The sequence below is a fragment of the Solanum tuberosum genome, unplaced genomic scaffold (assembly GCF_000226075.1).
Source record: "Solanum tuberosum cultivar DM 1-3 516 R44 unplaced genomic scaffold, SolTub_3.0 scf00034, whole genome shotgun sequence".
Classification (NCBI taxonomy): Eukaryota; Viridiplantae; Streptophyta; class Magnoliopsida; order Solanales; family Solanaceae; genus Solanum; species Solanum tuberosum.
The window spans coordinates 1,058,919-1,076,809 of record NW_006238962.1 but is presented as its reverse complement, the minus strand read 5'-3'; the positions used below and the strand labels follow the sequence as shown (position 1 = coordinate 1,076,809).

The 17,891-nt window shown below is 35.9% G+C and overlaps 3 protein-coding genes across 3 annotated transcripts; 1 reads left to right on the top strand and 2 right to left on the bottom strand.

The window, feature by feature from the left end:
* Nucleotides 1-318: 318 nt before the first annotated feature.
* On the bottom strand, nucleotides 319-7,839 carry LOC102601673 (pyrophosphate--fructose 6-phosphate 1-phosphotransferase subunit alpha). Its single transcript, XM_006342462.2, has 19 exons — nucleotides 7,688-7,839; nucleotides 6,443-6,615; nucleotides 5,805-5,917; nucleotides 5,470-5,544; nucleotides 5,277-5,390; nucleotides 5,119-5,186; nucleotides 4,844-4,927; nucleotides 4,382-4,435; nucleotides 4,089-4,169; nucleotides 3,896-3,989; nucleotides 3,739-3,812; nucleotides 3,409-3,519; nucleotides 3,271-3,315; nucleotides 3,128-3,184; nucleotides 2,153-2,257; nucleotides 1,468-1,584; nucleotides 1,260-1,363; nucleotides 918-1,083; nucleotides 319-757 (listed from the first exon to the last, which is right to left on the bottom strand). Exons 1-19 carry the CDS (start codon nucleotides 7,775-7,777, stop codon nucleotides 629-631), a joined length of 1,854 nt encoding a protein of 617 aa, XP_006342524.1. The 5' UTR covers nucleotides 7,778-7,839; the 3' UTR covers nucleotides 319-628.
* Nucleotides 7,840-8,818: 979 nt separating this feature from the next.
* On the top strand, nucleotides 8,819-13,578 carry LOC102601339 (UPF0047 protein YjbQ). The gene is made up of 7 exons (XM_006342461.2): nucleotides 8,819-9,120; nucleotides 10,949-11,009; nucleotides 11,130-11,224; nucleotides 11,307-11,340; nucleotides 12,535-12,589; nucleotides 12,674-12,716; nucleotides 13,109-13,578. Exons 1-7 carry the CDS (start codon nucleotides 8,917-8,919, stop codon nucleotides 13,178-13,180), a joined length of 564 nt encoding a protein of 187 aa, XP_006342523.1. The 5' UTR covers nucleotides 8,819-8,916; the 3' UTR covers nucleotides 13,181-13,578.
* Nucleotides 13,579-13,831: 253 nt separating this feature from the next.
* LOC102600989 (uncharacterized protein At1g76660) lies at nucleotides 13,832-17,588 on the bottom strand. The gene is made up of 4 exons (XM_015306589.1): nucleotides 17,052-17,588; nucleotides 14,766-15,837; nucleotides 14,239-14,422; nucleotides 13,832-14,143 (listed from the first exon to the last, which is right to left on the bottom strand). The coding sequence occupies exons 1-4, from the start codon at nucleotides 17,106-17,108 to the stop codon at nucleotides 14,140-14,142; spliced, it is 1,317 nt and encodes a 438-aa protein (XP_015162075.1). The 5' UTR covers nucleotides 17,109-17,588; the 3' UTR covers nucleotides 13,832-14,139.
* Between the last annotated feature and the right edge of the window lie 303 nt (nucleotides 17,589-17,891).

Sequence of the window (17,891 nt, the reverse complement as noted above, 5' to 3'; positions counted from 1 at the left end):
AGGGGGGAGAGTGGAGATGGGGGTGGGTGGTTTTGGGTGTGGAGGGAAAGAAATGGTGGAGTATTTGAAGGATTTGGGAGGAGGAATGGAGGATTTAGGAAGTGAGAAGGAAGAAGAAGAGAGATGGAGAGTTTCTTGCATAGTGATTTCTCACATGGTGTTTGTTGTTTTTGGTATGTAAAGAAGGGAAAGGAAAAAAAATGGAGGATTTGGGGGTATGAGGGAATTTGTACAAGTGGTGTGGGAGAGGGAAATGGATAAGGGGATAGTGAACTAATAATGTAATTTTACACCACTTTTTATGTGATGTGACAGATGGAACCAATAAATCATGTACCTATTGAAACCACAATAAATACAATCTTCTCAAATCTCAACATTATTCGGGTCGTCAAAATTTCAAAAACACAAATAAAGAAACAAACTAAAAGAGTAAAGACAGTTGAAGGCCTCTGTAATGTCACACAATCCGACTAACATTTCTGTAACTAAATAAAGTTTCTGCAAAGTGCAAAAGATGATTGGAGGGGAAAAAAGGGTGGGGGGAGGGGGGGAGGCTATGAATTCTATTAAGTTTGACAAATACGTCTGCCTCTAAATATCCGCGAGGTTAAGGGGGTGTTCTCATCTAGAATGGTGTGTTCACGTTGCTTGAAGGAGAGGTCATCACAGAAAGAATTTCTGTGACAGAAGACATGGCACTAAGTGCAGCTTTCAGGACATCTTGTGAGCATCCAGGCTTCACGATTGTACGAACCTGGAAAGTAGATAGTAAAATGAGAACGCATGCACCAAACCAAAGTTTAAAAGAGAGAACGTAATCGTGTAGCCAAGCTTTGATAGCAGGTGGCCATGATAAATAAATGATGCTATAATTTTACTTAAGTGTAAATATATTCTTGCAGAGCAATCATCACCTTGTCCAGATACTCTTGCAATTTCTTGATACGACCCATGTAATCCTGGTCTTCAACGCAAAGAGTAATAGCCTTTGCGTCAGCACCAGGGCCATCAAACTGGAGGGGGCCTGGGTTTCTGTAAACATCATCGAGCAAGAACTTTGTCGCATTTTGACTCAATAATCTGCACCAAAATAAAGATACACATCAGTTATATGCACACAATTCACTTTAGAATGCCAGCTCTTAAGAGAGCTTTTCCTGGGAATTCACATCTACTTCCTACTTTTCAATCACAAAAGCTCAGCTTCCTCTTAGGCTTCGCTTGTAAAAAAGCAAAATATCAGGACATAGACATACTCGTATGATTTGCCCTTCAAATCTACAGTGGCTGGATGCACAGCAGGCTTCCCAAGTGATGCCTTGCCAGGACCACGACCATACCGCTTCACACTCATCATAGCCTAGATTTTAAACAAATAGTGATAAGGTCAATCTATGTCCTCTTTTCTTTTGGTAGGTAATGGACAGTGTGAAACATAAGTACAAAATACAGTAAGGAGCTTACAGTTATAGGAGCAGCCCCACAGCGCCACTTGTTGACAGGATTCTTCAAGTTAGTCAATGTAGCCATGTAACCATTGAGGCCAGCAGCCAATATATGATAGCAGACGTGACCAAGTACCTGGCATGTAATTCTTGTTAATATTTTTCTTATATTGTAACAATCTTATACTTCCTCTGTCCCGGGACAATTTATGTGATGTACTTTCCATTTTTGTTTGTCTAGATCTTCCTATATTTACAAACAACTTACTTTAACTTTCCCATTATACCATTAACGAGTTGATATATAGTCATACAAATATCTATTACTACCTCCATTTCAATATGTTTGTCTTATTTTGACTTGACACGAAATTTAAGAAATAAAATGACTTTTGAATCTTGTGGAAACTAAAGATATGTAAAATATACCAAAATGCTCTTTAATCTTGTGGTCTTAAACATGTCACGTGAAAAGTTGGAATTAAAGAGTTGCCACAAAAAGAAAGAGACATTCTTTTTGAAACAGACTAAATAGGAAAATAAGACAAACAAATTGAGATGGAGCGAATATTTGTTTGACCATAAGGTTCAAAAGTCTTTTTTTTCTAGAACCACATGAACAACATCACATAAAATAAGACGGAGGGAGTTTGTCTCACTTGAAAGAAAAAGGAAGGAAAAGCTAGGAAAATTATAAAACTTACATATGCATAGTCACAATCAAACTTTGATGGCAATGATCCCCGAGCTTGATAACCAAAGAAATGGCAAATTGCATTAAATTTCTTTCCCTTGTAAGTTCCTTCTTTCTGTAAAGTCATACAAGATACAAAACATGTTTAGTAGAGGTAAGGCTGACCAAGGCAGAAAATATCTAAATCATGTGAGATTCACTTTTTCAAATGAAACAGTTATTAGAAGAGTATGTCAATGATTTTGAAGCAAACAAAAGTTTACAAAGAAAGATTGCTCAGTGAAAACATAGCAATGGCTGAAGGATCTGTATGACATATGCAGTAACAACCTTATATGTTCAATAAACGTTAGTACTAGCCATGGACATGGTAATGTAGTCAATACTAGTGGACACGGTTAGGTAGTCAATACAGCAAACTTTAAGCTTCTGATGAAGGACCATATTAAATAGCCATGCCCAGTATAAGTCTAGGTCAAAGCAAATGAAGAGTTCATGTAACATAACCTTGTTTTTGGGAGGAAAATTTAGCAAGCAGCTTTAAGATTTAGCATTCCAACATAAAACGTCATGAAGAAGAGCTGTATTTCATGAAATAAGGAAAGAGAAAAATTGATTGAATTTTCCAAGGTCTAAATATATTATTCACCCCACTCCAAACTTGCACAAATGTGGTCCTTATCCTCTCTGATAGATGATATGATTTTGTATTAAAGAAAATCACTCTTGTAACTTTGCATCAAATAATTTCGCCAAGAAATGTAACACAACAAGTCAACAACAATGTAGAGGTTGGCAGAAGTCAGTGAGCTACTCACTTACAAGCTCAAACGCTTATAGTAGTAAAACAATATACATATCCTTACTAAAATTTCTTTCCTGTTTAGAGATGGGATATTTCATTTATTTGCTCCTAAAGAAAAACCATACGAAATACTACATGCAACACTTTACATTCCAGAATAGAGGAAGACAGAAGCTATACCAATCGCTTATTCATTTCTGTTTCCACCAGATGAGCTATAAGTTTCTCGGTTTCAATCTGTGAGGAAGAATAAAAGAATAATCAACTTAAAATATAGTTCATACGTATCACCAAACACACCATCCAAAGGGAGACTTAGTTACCTGTGATAGCTGAGCAGAATCATCTGATTCTGGGTGCAAGAGGAGCTACAACATCATAAGCATTTTATGTAAGAACTATCCAAGTGAAACTTAACTGTCATATCTGAGTACTCAGTTCCAACAATACATAAATGGTACCTGCTTTTTTATAAAGGGCGGCAAGAACTCAAAGAGTGCAGATGCCCAAGGTGATAGTTGAGAGGAAATCTTATCAGTAGAAACGCCTTGTGTGAGCAAACCATGAATTTCCTGTAACACACAGGATCAAACAAGGCACTGTGAAAACCAAAAAATCTATTTCCAAACAAAGAATCATAGAAGCCCGCCAATTATAGTTTGGAATTCTTTTTTGGTCTATCCGTTCTCTTTTCCCTTTATTTTATCTTTCCTTGGGTGAGAGTGAAGAGGGTGTGATAACAGACACTGGGAAGCAGGCTAAGAAATAGAACTCTTTTATTTGGATTTTACCTGCAGTAGAGCATATACTTCAGGAATACTTTCAATAAGCCCCTCTGGCAACAGGATCACACCATGGTTTTTATCTAAATCCAAAAACTTAGTGAGCAGACAATTTTTTTTGAAAAGCACCTCAAAAGACAACAAAGAAAAGGTAAAGTTTCCATACCTTGTTCAGCCCTAGCTTGAACTGTATCACAAATTTTGTTTGTGATGTCAAAAAGTGTAAGCTTTGATGCAGCTACCTCCTCACCAAGAATTACCTGCAAGATTATTTATTAACACTTTTTAATACAGAACACTTGCAAGTTCTAAACAGCACAATTACTTCATTAGTTTTTCAGTGAAGCTGTAAAACGAACCATATTAGGATGTGACTGCAGAGTGCATTCTAAGGCAACATGTGATGCCTTTCGCCCCATGAGTCGGATGAAATAGTAGTACTGAAAAGGAAAGATTACCAGGTTATAGTAAAGCATTTGCAGAAGACATAGGTAGGAAATATAAAAGATAAGGTTGTGAACATAATCAACAGACAGTCAACACCATCAAAACAAATTTATATAACAGAAATGAAACCCACCAGAAACATATATTTAAAATTTACCCAAATATTCCATAGAAATTGGAAGAGATGTGAAGAACATGAAATTACCTTTTCTGCCGAGAGCGCATCAGTGCACATATTGCTAATGAGTTGGGAATTAACCTAAGATGACCACAAAGAAAATAATAAGTTCCCCATGGATTTTTTTTTATAATTTATTAGGATTTTCTTTCAGTTGAAGCACATAATATAGCATCATTACTAGAAAAAAAACAAGGTCTCTTGTTCATGCAGAAATCGTCAAAATGACCTACAAATTTAACACTCGGTACCTGCTGAATGTATTTCACCTCATATTCCATCACTTATAAAATAACAAGTAAAAAGAACACTTAACCTGCACACCACCATATACAAGACCCTCAAAGTTTAAGTGGGGAGCATGACCACAAGTCTAAATGGCAATGCCTCTCAAAGGGAAAGGTGTAAGATGTTTACTATGTGTATTCTAAAAAAACAGTCCTTAGATGAATGTTTCCTTTCATATGATTGACATAATTGGACTAATACCTTGCATATTGTGTCAAAACCGACGTTTGTTTCAACAAACTGATTCTTTAGATCTCCATTTAATGTAACAGGAACTCCAACCACCTGGAGAAAAGAACAATCAGAAAGTATGAACCTTCCATAATGAAAGGATAAAATGGAAGAGAATGCATAGGTTAAAGTTGGAATAGTGCAAAAACATTTGGAGAAAAAATTAGGTTATGCACTTCAATTCATGAAAAGTTAGAAGTATAACAGTAAATTAGATAAAGAGAATAGCCTCAACCCATGCATACTTTTGTTTGGCATTTTGCTTCGGCAAATGTTTCGGCCAGTTGAGCAGCATCAGTGTTTGATGTTACCCCTTCAAAATATAATGCATATGTTAGGATGTATATCTCTCTGTGTATACACAGAAGATCCATAATGAACCAAAAAACTGCATGATAAATACCTCCAATAATGATAAGGGCATCCAATTTCAAAGCTTTGCATGCAGCCATTGCGGCATTAACTTGCTCGGTTGTTCTAATTTGATCTTTTGTCCGACCCAGCATGTCATAACCACCTTAATGGGGAAAAATCAACTAATGATGAGCTTAAGGCAAAAAGGAATTCTACTGACTTCATTCCAAACCAGATTCTACCTTGATTCTTATAGGTGGCAAGAATATCATTGGTGATCTCTAGGGTTTTCTGTGCAAATAAACCTTCAGAACCACCTGTTGACATTTGATAAGGAGAGATTCAGCAGAAAAAATTATGACACATAGCATCGTAGACATGACATATAAGTGACACTCAAATGGTGTAGCAGTAGGTCTTTCTAAGGGTTTACTGCCCTGATGTCCCAAGAATAGATGGCCAGGTCATTTCAACCAGTAAAGTATGAGAAACAATCTCAAAGTCTAGCAGATTGTAGGAGAGTACACGTGCAGACGCATCACAGAACATAGAACACCAACACAAAAAGACTACTTACCCAGAAAACCAAGCAAAGTACTGTTAGGATTGTGAATTTTAAGGGCATCATGAATACCCCATATCACATTATGTCCACCAGGAGATTGTCTCCCGCAGAAAACAATTCCAACCCTATAAAGGAAAAAGAGTGAGTACAATGAAAACATTAGTATACCAGAGATGTTTATGATGCTCTTTTTTTTGTTGTTGTTGATAAAGTAATAAATCTCATTAAATAAAGGGCAAAAGCTTGCCCATATAAAACAAGTTTATTTCTCTTAAAAATGAATAAAGCTCATTTCACAGAAATCCATGTCTCAGTGAACTTTTATCCTTATGTCTATACATAAATAAATACATCAGTTTTGATAGGAACTGTTAGTTTTAGATTTTTAGTCCCCTCAGTAAGATTCTAAAGACAGTAAATGCACATGGAATTCCAAAAACAACTAAAAGGAAGGATGTGTTTCTTTTTTTTCTTTTTTTATGGGTAACTAAAACGAAGGAACTTTTAGTCACCTAAACAAAAGAATTACCGTATGCCTACTTCCAACATAGACTTGGAGCAAACAGCTCATGATTTCAACCCTGATGTCATTGATTACTAACTGTAGATTTTTTCTTTGATGAAGTAAACTAAAGATTATTAATGCATACCTCTTCGCTGGATGCTCGGTAATTATCTGAGCATCAGAGACTTTGGCAGTTGCCCTGAGAAAATGGGCCAATGGCTGACCATAAGTGTGAGGAAAAGACCGACTTATTACATGTTCACCAGAGTGATCTGCTGCAGTGGTTGCATCACCTAGCTCAACCCGCACAGTAGTACCCTGTTGTAGTTTAACCAGATTTAATGAACTCGGGATTGCAGACAGAAAAATCTTTCATCCTTATAAGAGTAAGTAGGATTGAACTCTCTGAGCAGTTATCAAGAGCAACTTTTTAGTGGATATCAATATTATAGATACAAAGAATTGGCAGCACATTTCATTACCAATCCAGTGGAAGTTGATAATTAATCAAATTGAATACACATCAAACTGAATAATCAGATGAATGAACAAAAAGACTTCAAAATACATTATAGCATGCGTGAAAAAAGTCCATACAAAATCGTCCTTGATTTACACAAAAAAAAAAGTGCATTATACACATGTTCTGCAAGGATAAGACTCCATATACAAAGTCCCCCTTTGGTATCCATTAAACAAGAGACAATCAGCATCTCTTCCTGGAAACACTTGACAGGTAAGTACAATGTGTTTTCACTTTTCCTTTTTTTAATCCCTGATGGAAAATGGTCCATGGTTTGAGACTCGGTAAATAATGAACCCACCTTCTACCTTTCTCCACTTAACATTCTCTCTTCTTTTTCTTCTCAAAACTACTCCATCACCTTACTTTTAAATTTGATTAATCATATGTAAACACAAGAACAAACTACACCTCAGTCCCAAACAAGTTGAGTTCCTCTATATGAATCCTAACTTCTTCACTCAAACTCATTTCACATCATCATCATACTAATAAATCATATATAAACACAACGCCTACAAAATCAAACAGAAAATCGCGACCGCTATGAATGACATAATTCTAATACAACAAGAGACACCTTACACCAAAAAACTGTACCTATACAGATAGCATAAGAACAAATCTGATCTACAACGTCAGATCTATTCTATTGTTAAGGACGTTAGTATACCGAAACAATCTACTATACATACATTTCGCCGGTAATTATTTCCCGATTTTTCGAAATGCTAAACATAATCATCTTCTCCATCGAATCAACAACAACAACAACTTATCTAACGAATCACAGTTCATAGTAGAGCAATAACAACGAAAAAATACACAAAAAAATTCAAAAAAATGCAAAAAAAAATGAAGAGAAACCTGAAGACAAGGAGGAAGTTCAGGTTGATACTGAGATCGAAGCTTTTGCAGATCAGAGAGTTCTCTAGCTATGCCGTAATCTGCATCCATTTGTGATATTGTTCACCTACTACACACACTCACTCACTCTGTTTGTGTTTCTCGCTCTGAAAATACGGATTATATATGAGGGATTAAAGGGTGGCGATACGACCAAGTTAAAGAGAAAATGATGAAAATGGTCCTCATTGTTTGGTATAGGTTCAAAACAGTCCCCTAAATATTTTTTATGTAATTTTGATCCTTTAAGTTTATTAAAAGTGAGTTTTTTCTTTTATTTTCGTTGAATACTTTGATTGATTGTATCAGTTAGATTTGAGGGAAACATAGAAAATAAAGATTTAATTAGAATTATAGAAAAGTCTCATCGTATCCTAAAAATTAAATTAAACATTCAAATACTGAAATTTGCACCTCAAAAATTGCACAAGTCTCTCTATATATAGACATGAAGTAGCAAAATATGCAAAAATTGCATCTTCAAATCTCTCATCAAATCTAATAAGACAAAAATTATTAAATATTTGATAGAGCTGAAAAAATACTCACTTTTGATCAATTTTAAAAATTAAAGTTGATCATATATATACTTCAAACCTATTCCTAATCACAAAGGACCTTTGCTCCTACATTTAAAAAAAAAAAAAAAAAAAACTAGCTTGTTGCCTCTAAACAATGTGAAATGGTATAAATTTACCTTTTGTTAATAATTGGGGTTAAATGTGTTCTCATTGTCATCAAAATAGCTAGATTTGCCTCCGTATAAGAAAATCACAAATTAATTGTGATGCTAAGCTAGTTGCCTTCGTATAAGAAAATCACAAATAAAAAATTAGTTCATTGCCTCTAAGCTATGTGAAATGGTATAAATTTACCTTTTCTCCTAAATAAGTGTAATCGAGTTAAATATCATACTATATCTGATGAAAAATGACATAGTATTCCGATAAATTAATCAAGATTCGTGTAAGTTGATTCAGACATTCATTTCACTCTCAACATTTTAGTGGAGGTAAGAGTGCTAAATTTGGACCATACACATTTAACATCACCACAAACTCTTTTATAGGCCTCATTTTAAAACTTAGCACTAAGTTTTTTTTGAAGCCCATAATTCACTAGTACCATTACTTTTGGTCCAAAGTCCTCCAAAACAACTAGTAAAAAATTTGTTCTTGAAACAGCAGCAAATGCTTTCTCTTTCGTCTTCATCTTTAGTATCGTTCGGTGGAATTGCTAAGCCATTTTCGGCTCCGATCAGTTTGAAGTGTCAGTATACTCCTTTGAGAACAACAATTAATAACCCTTCTGATTCAATGGCTTCCCCAAAATGGGCTCAAAAAACTGTGACTCTTCCTCCTCAAAGACGAGGCTGTCATCTTGTTACATCCAAGGTATGTATGTATATGGGAACTAAGCTTTATGGGTTCAATATTTTAGGTTATTAATGAATTTTGTGGACACCCTTTGTGTCTTATGTCAATCAACTGATCCATTTTATTCTTCTGATGTTCTTTTAGTTGGGGGTAGGGGAAGGGAAAATGGGGAGGGGATTATAAGGTGGGGAATTGGGAATGGAATCCTCAACAACAAGGTGAAAGTTCAGGTTTACCTCGACTAATTGAGCTACTAAGATTTCCGTTTTTATTGTTTTGTTTGCTTTTGATTGCTTGCAAATATTTACTTATTAGATATAATTGGGATGTGTTTATGAGCTGCTGATGATTAAGCTTTTGAGCGATTATTCGTTTCTTGTGTGTTAATTTGCTCCCTCACAATTAAGTGAACCAAGTATCACCAACAAGTTGAAAGTTCAAGTAGTCGCCTAACTGAGCTATTAAGATTCCCTTTTTATTGTTTTGTTTGCTTTTGATTACTTGCAAATATATATTAGATATAATTGGGATGTGTTACTGAGTTGCCGATGATTAAGCTTTTGAGCGATTATTCGTTAATGGACTTTTACAGAGTGAATTGTGATATTGTTAAACCTATGGGTTCCATGTTTTAATGAACTCTGCCTGGTTGATAGCAACTTTTTGTTTTTGTATTAATTCTTGCTTTTCCGAAAAAAATGATGGTAGTGGTTAACCCGTTTTGGCGTATCTATGTTAATCCTATTATCCCACTAGTACGGGTAACTATGCCTGCCAAGACTTAAGCAGATGGAAAGAAATCACCTAGTTCATTTATGTCTCATGATTTGAAATAGGACTCCAAGGTTTTCATCAACTTAATTGACCGCTAGGCTATACTATTGGTTGCTAATCCTGTTATCTCAAATTAAAATTTCAAAACGTAATTGTGTCCATATTTGCTTGATTAACTTTATGGAACTAGGTTCCAGTTGAGGTTTAGGTAACAAAGATGAAAAACATTATGATTCTATTAAATTAATTGAATCTATCAATCATCCAGTTGTCGTTCTAAGATTAACCTGAACTGATATCAACAAAAAAACTAGAATTCTCAAATAAAGGTTTCCAAGATATTGCTTAACTTTTTGAAAATAATACATAACAAAAATGACCAAGAACCAAACTATCCCATGTTATTTTGTGCATAGAGAATCAAAATTGAATTGAATGTATCAGTTCAGCAAAGCTTTCTAGTGGTTAGCCATGGGGTAGGGTGGGTGGAGGGGAGTTGGAAATATATATCATGTCAGTAGGCATAATCAACATGGACAGATTTATTTTTGAATTACATTTATTTTGGCCCTTACAAGAATAAACGTGACTATTGAAACTGTGAAAATGTTATCACTGAGTGGCCTATTAGTTGGCTCACAAACTAAACTGACATGTTTTCTTACAAAAGTTGGATGTATTCGAATTCCATTCTTACTCTTCTGGCTTATGAAACATCTTTTGATCAGGTTTCAAAGGTGATAACCTGACTTCATATACAGTTATTTGGGCAGTTTTTAGCTTTAGTATTTCTAGCTGCCTCACAGGTTTTAATTTTTCAGTTGCTAGACTAGTGCTGTTAATATATTGATCCAGACAATAACAAGAAAAATGTTCTTACGATAACCTTATCTAAACTTAAGCATTATGTACCTCGCTAATGGAACAACATGTTTCTATTTTCAAACAAAGTACTTGCAAAAGAGTGAGTTTCTCTTTCTCTAGCCCAATTTTTTGTGTTCTATCCCCCTCCCACTTCAGCAAAAAGATTATATTCTGCTTCTAATTGATACCATCTTAATCTCCTCATCAGATTATGAAGGAAATTAATCAAGAGATAGCAGGCTTCAAATGTGGCCTTGCTCATCTTTTTCGTAAGTAATCTTATTCTGACATTTCTCACTTGAAATTCTTCTGGATGTCTCTTAATTGGCAAATGTATTTGCACCAGAATTCTACTATGACTGAGTATGGTTAGCTGTGTGTTTAACCAGTGCAGCATACAAGTGCTTCTTTAACTATAAATGAAAATTACGACTCAGATGTTCGAGATGATACAGAGACATTTCTTAGTAGGGTTGTCCCAGAGGTAAGATTATATTCTGCCAAGTTGAGTAATAGTCGCTCATTGTTGTGGAGAGTCTCATTTTGTTTCAAAATGACAATTTCAGGGGACTTCTGCACCGTGGAAACATACTCTTGAGGGTAAGTGTGTAACATAATCCCTGTCCTCTGTAGTGCTGTTTCTTTTCTTTTTTGGTTCGTCAGGTAATTGACTGGATTTTATTCCAGGGGTGGCTATTTAATGGGTTGCTGTAAGTGTGGGATGAAAACTATCTGAGCCAAACACCTATCAATTTTTGCCTGAGCTTGGGGAAACTCAAAATCTTGTGGCTAAGGCATGAGCTTGACTCTCTATTATGACTTAAGAGCTTGTGCTCGGGCCTGAGATGCTTGAAAGTTGATGTCCCAACTCAAGAAACCACATTTTCAATATAATAATCCACAAATTACTGGAAAATCAAGTGATCTTTTATTAACAAAACCTAAGTAGTCAGAACCTAAAATTTCCTATTTCAGAACAGCGACAAACTCAAAATATTTCATCCAATGCATCTTCATAATGGAGACAATAACTTATATCTTACAAATAGAAGGTATGGAATCAAAATACATGAGATCCATAGTAGTCCTCAGGCTGACGTCGCCATGATCCCATGTAACACTTTTCAGTGAGATGTACATCTACAGGCTTGTTCTCAATAGAAGAAAACTGCAATGAAATGGGATGAGAGTCAAGAAATTACAAGAGGAGGATATCTGTACCAAAACATGAGTAGATAGATTAGCAAAGAGAAGAAAAATGAGATGAGAGAGAGAGAGATCTAGGTTAGATTCAAGCTTCAACTACTTCAATCTTATATTCTAGCTCAGTCGTTGTGTACTTCAGCCTCCAGGTCTGCGTCTTCATTTGATCAGCAAATGCATAGCTAGATCCTTCATCCTCCTTGTACATTAATTTTTCAGAATTAATCACAGTGAAATAATGAAGACTGAAAAACTGACTATATCTTTACATGATAAAAGAATTTTGCTCTTTTACTGCATTTTAGTTGTTTTTGGAGACCTTTGCAGTCTGTTTACATGTTTAGCAAAATTATCTATTAATTATTTGTTGACGATTCTGACTTCCATTCCATAGATTGTGTCATACCTACTGATAATACTGCCACTTATTTTATCTATATCTATTTATATTCTATTGCATCACCCTCGATCTTCCTGACTGAATTTATATTAAGTTCTTTGTTTCTTTTTTTTTTTGAACTCCTTGGTTAACTTGTCTTTCTCAATTTTATTGGTTGTTATTTTGACGTTAGTATGTTGCAATTTTGACAGGGCCAGATGACATGCCCGCTCACATTAAGTCATCGATGTTTGGCTGCAACCTCACGTCTGAATATCTCCTTTGATTTAATCCATATAGTTTTTCACGCCTTCTCCATACACTGATACTTACCACGTCTTGGATTTTCAGGATACCGATCACAGACGGAAAGCTAAACATGGGAACCTGGCAGGTACTTGTGCTACCTCTTTTTAGGTCATTTGATTTGAGCATGGCTAGAAGCCTAGAACAATGAATTCAAACACTTTCACCTTCATGTTGGATTAAAAAGCAGACAGTTAAAGTTGTTACATTGTCATTACCAAGTTGGTCAAATCTATCCTTCAATCTCTTTTTTACACAGCCAATTCTTCCCATGGTCTGAACATGTAATTATAGCAAGGTTCCTTTTTGGATAGTAGAGATCCAAACCATCACAAGGATAGTAAGATTTCCACGGAGACGGTTCTTACCAAGTGTCAATTGTTCTTTTCTATCGAGACAAAACCATTACATGTCAATTTATTGATTCCTGAATATAAGACTTACAGGTATGATGAGCAACTAATGTTTTCTGAATCTCAGGGCATATGGTTGTGTGAGCACCGTGATTCTGCTACCCCACGCAGAATTGTGATCACCCTTAATGGAATGTGAGCCACTAAAGTGAAATGTTAAAGAAGTACAATGAGCTACCAACGCCTATCTTACTGAAATGCTCACATGTAATACTATAACACTTTCTCTGGTTGTGATGTTTTTCTAGTCCATTTCAGTCTATACTGATGTGTGTGTGATGAAAGCCTCTTGGCCATTTCTGTTATAAACCTACTATGTAGTCTGTGTCCCATTTTCATTATGACCAACGAGTTCGTACGTGGAAGTTATCGTTCCAGCGTTGCATCTTTACTACTTATTATGGAGCAGGTTAGCACCATATGTGTTTTCATTTTCATGTAATGAAGAAGCTAAACCTGTATTCTTTCTCTTCCCTGTTGAGCTAGCTGAAAACATTGATCAAAGATATGCAGTCAAGATTGAGGGTGTTTTTCATACTGAGGAGAATATTTTTCAATTTTCCTGTGTTCAGTTGGTCAAAACTCGTGGAGAACATTTTTTCCAGAAAAACACAAGTTCCTTAACAAAATGAGGAAAACATTTTTCGAGAATATTTCTCCTGACCCTACCCATGTGTAATCATACTAGTATATTGTCACTGTAGAAACATAAAAACCAGAAAAGTTCATATTTAGCACATCTTAGAATTGTGATGTGAAAGAATTGAGATTTGTCATCCAAGGAATGATGTCTATGAGCCAAATAATCAAAAGCATTGTCATTAAAAGCAATATATCTGGTTGAAATGCATATTCAATAAGATACATTTTCAAAGACTTCAAGCCTAAGACATTCCGAAACAAGCATACACAATCCACAGTAGAAAAAGTTCCAGGATCCATTCCCACACCTAATGACATTAATGGCTGAAAGTATATTGCTACGACTTTTGACATACATAACTCGAGGGAACCATAAGATATACAGACGATACATTCTTGAATAAAACAGCAGAATAAACGAGGACGCAGTAAGGGGTTTTCGTGAGTGAGGTTAGATCACCTGCGAAAGAAGAAGACCCCCAACAAAAGCAAAAGAAGAGAACCATGCAATTCAGCCAATAGGAGACTATATAATATTCTAATTATTAGTGCTACCATGCAATATTGCCTTTTGCTTCTCTCAAACTTCTTCCTCTCCTGTAGTCTATCTCTGCATCGGAGCTTGCCAAACCATGGTCATGTTTACGACTTAATCTTAGAGTTCCCAATTTGGAGAAGATACCTTCATCATCACTCATAGCATGGTTAGCAGGTGCAATTTGCTTTGGAGACGTATGATCTGTGGATGTAGAAGACAGAAGCAATCAGTTTAAGTCCTGAACAGTATCCAGATAATATAGAACTGTTTTAAGGATCCCACGAATATGAAATGGTCAGTGTATAGAACGGTGGAGCTGTTAATAATTACTTAGCCGTGTTCCATGAATAATATTAAACTGAATTTGGAAGCTGCTAAGTAGAAAAATACAAATACTAGCATGAGATAAAATCCAACGACAGAAGAAACATGAATTTAGGAACCTCATGGCAAAGGCTAGAGAGAAGAAAGAAAATCCATTCGACTGAAACTTCATACCAACTATTACTATTCAAAACTAGTAAGGGAGCAAAAATTTATGCACCTTTCATGCAATTGTTTGCTCCTTCAAAATGATGCATCCCTGGTTTGCACTGCAGAGGAGATGCCATATTAGAGATATTCCCTGCTTTTGTTCCCTCAGCTGTTGACATAGTTAATATGATTTCCTCTTCTCTGGGCTTGGTAAAAGGGGTCATGCTAAAGGATTCATCTAATGCGACATCAGAAATTTCCACATATTGTGTCGTACTAACGATCTCATCCGCACTGAACCCAAAGGATGCTCTATACGCTTCTACTTCCTCTGCATCTTGTTTAGATGGTTTGTTCTGCCAACTCTGCTGGCCATTCCCATTATTAGTGGAATAAGCATCGGCTTCTTTGGAAACGCTCAGCCTTCCACCAGAATGAGGAAATAAAGAGTGGTCAATGTAATATTGGGCAAATGTAGCTGGACAGAAGAAATTTGAATCTTGAGTCAACTTGGAGGTGCTTGAATCAGGGCCTGGATACTTGATCTCAGATGAAGGGATAGAAGGATCCAATTGAGGAAGTTCCCTCTCACCTGGTCCCCTCGAAACAGGGGATCTGAGAGTACTAGCAGGACTTCCTGGATAAAGAGCGTATGTTGTTTGAAAATCATTGGCACCAGTGCTGGTTTTAACTTTCACAGAAGAGGAGAGGAACCGAGCGAAAGGCACATCTGGTGAAGAGGGAGTAGTTAAGTGGGCCAACTCAGGCGGAGGTGTGAAAGGAGCAGTAGATGGCTCAGTGGTGAAGTTTGAGAACACGGGAGGAGATACCAACTGGGTCTCATGAGCATATGGACCAGTGGCGAACATAGCAGATGAAGGACCTCCTGGTGAATTGCTAGATAAAAAACAGCTTGGTGATTGAGCTGTTGAAGGGAGTGCTGAATTCGAAAAGGACGCGGGTGAAGATGGTGGAGCTAAAAGAGCTGCCGTCTGATTATTCAGCCCACCAGCTTGGGGAACATTCTGCTGATTTGGCATTGAATTGGCCTCAGGAATACGAGATGAAGGCACTATACGCTTTCCACCTTTTTGTCTTCCAAAACAAGACAATCCTCCCAAACATCCTCCCCATCGTTTATGCTGTCAAAGAATAGAGCATTAGCTGTTGGGGTGTACTCTTAAGATAAAAACAGAAAAAACGGGAAGATGCTGGATAAAAGGTGCATTCATGTAGGTATTTGCCTATCTAAGCAGGGGAGGAGTCATCCTTAGAGCTACGAGTTCAGCAAAATCCATTAACTTAAACTCAAGCACTTTATTTGTATTTAAAAATATATTCAATGTGCTATCCAAAAACCAGTGTAAGCAAAAAGGATCGTAATTCAGAACCCAGAAATCAAAATTCGTTGATCTGCCTCTTTGCCTAAGTGGTTCACACGTGAAATCCGATAACAAGAAAGTAAAATCATAACATACAGAAGTAAGACCAAGTGCAAAATCATTAATAGTGAAAGTAATTTTTTTCATATTCCCTTACAGTATCTAAGTCAACAATGAAAAGTTTATTTAGTGTCTCTATCACCAACCCATTAGACTCATGTATCAGCTGCATTTTCACACATCTAAAAGATACCATGGTCCACACACAGTGGAGCCAAACTCAACATCCATCAGGTTAGCTAGTGAAATATGACAGCTTCCTTTCTCAAAATAAACAAAACGAAAACTTAATTTTGGCCCCAATAAGATCATCATCCCCGCGGCCCTCAAAATCACTGCATTAAATAAATTCCTATATTTTCTTAGGAGTGAGATTTAACTACATTATCATTTTTTTATGACCGTTGTGTCCCAACTTTCGCACGCCTCAACTAATTCCACGGGATACTTATCACCTCCCACTAGCGCTAGGGACCACGTAACTCTATACACAAGCTAGGAAAAAATGGTAAGAAATCACCTAATGTTTGTTTTAATCTCTAGTGGGATTTGAACACGAGATCTCACGATTCTCAACCCACTTCATCGACAACTAAACGACACCCTTGGCGGCATAAATTGAAGTTGAAAATAACAACATTATCTAATAGTATCAATTAGGAAACTAGATTCATCACTCCGAACAACCACTATTTAGTAGATTAAAGTTATTTCTTCATATAAACTCCACAACCCCATTTCACCAAAACCTCAGATCTGTTTGCAAATGTGATTCCACCACACAATTTAATCATTACTAAAGCATTACAACAAGTAAACCCACAACAAATTGCACAAATTCTCATCCACACAAACAAAACACACACAAAATTACACAGTAAGCAAGTAGATCTGAAAACTCAAATGCACAGTACCCGAGAAGGAAGTGGCGGTCCTTGCTGCTGCGGAAATCTATTCTGCTCCGACCCCATTTCTACTATCACCAATCTGAACAATACTTCAGCTAATCAAACTCCTTTTTTTCACTTCACTTCAGTAGTTTTCACCACTGCTTAAACACAACAAATCTTTTTTTCTTCTCCTTTTCAGCACTTACTCTTTCATCTCCACACAAAAAAAAACACTTAACACAACATATACACACTCAAAACTCAAAAGTACTCAAAAATGGTTGTTATACACACAAACAACAAAATCCTTTTGCTCATTCAACAGATGCAGACAAATTCAACAATTTGGTCTATAAAAATTGAAAAAAAAATGAAGAAGAGCGTATGTACTGCTGATGCTACTACTAGTAGTAGACGTAGTACTGATACTATTTTTTTCCTTCTCCCTACAGGAAGAGACAGAGAGAGAATAATTTTTTTTTTGTTAATCAAAAGACAAAGAAAGCACAAATAAAGCCAAATTGTGTGTGAAAGTGAAAGTGAAAAAACGGTGGGGGAGAGAGAGAGAGAAAGAGAAAGGGGAAAAAGAAAAAGAGAGATGCTTTATGGGAAAAGGAAAAAAGTAAAAAAAAAAAAAAAACAAAGTAGCTTTAAATTATTTCATTTTTGTTATTTTTATTCTTGTTAATAATAATTATAGTAGTAGAATTTTAATTTTTTTAATATTTAATTAAGCTTTTGACTAGTAAGTATATGAATTTGGGTAGATTGTATTTTCCTTAGTTAGAGGTTTTGGTTTGAGAATTCTCATATTAGAAAATCTTTGATTGAGAGTGTTGATTTCAAATAGTATCTATTTGGCGC

What these genes read in the sequence shown, in the direction of transcription:
- LOC102600989 (XM_015306589.1), bottom strand. Translation starts at nt 17,108, where the DNA reads ATGGGGTCGGAGCAGAATAGATTTCCGCAGCAGCAAGGACCGCCACTT. An exon ending in GACCGCCACTTCCTTCTCGG is followed by an intron (nt 15,838 to 17,051) that starts GTACTGTGCATT and finishes ATTCTTTGACAG; the next exon opens with CATAAACGATGGGGAGGATG. An exon ending in AGCAAACAATTGCATGAAAG is followed by an intron (nt 14,423 to 14,765) that starts GTGCATAAATTT and finishes CTACATCCACAG; the next exon opens with ATCATACGTCTCCAAAGCAA.
- LOC102601673 (XM_006342462.2), bottom strand. Translation starts at nt 7,777, where the DNA reads ATGGATGCAGATTACGGCATAGCTAGAGAACTCTCTGATCTGCAAAAG. An exon ending in AACTTCCTCCTTGTCTTCAG is followed by an intron (nt 6,616 to 7,687) that starts GTTTCTCTTCAT and finishes AAACTACAACAG; the next exon opens with GGTACTACTGTGCGGGTTGA. An exon ending in CGCCCTTTATAAAAAAGCAG is followed by an intron (nt 3,316 to 3,408) that starts GTACCATTTATG and finishes ATGATGTTGTAG; the next exon opens with CTCCTCTTGCACCCAGAATC.
- LOC102601339 (XM_006342461.2), top strand. Translation starts at nt 8,917, where the DNA reads ATGCTTTCTCTTTCGTCTTCATCTTTAGTATCGTTCGGTGGAATTGCT. An exon ending in ATGTTTGGCTGCAACCTCAC is followed by an intron (nt 12,590 to 12,673) that starts GTCTGAATATCT and finishes TTGGATTTTCAG; the next exon opens with GATACCGATCACAGACGGAA. An exon ending in TAAACATGGGAACCTGGCAG is followed by an intron (nt 12,717 to 13,108) that starts GTACTTGTGCTA and finishes TCTGAATCTCAG; the next exon opens with GGCATATGGTTGTGTGAGCA.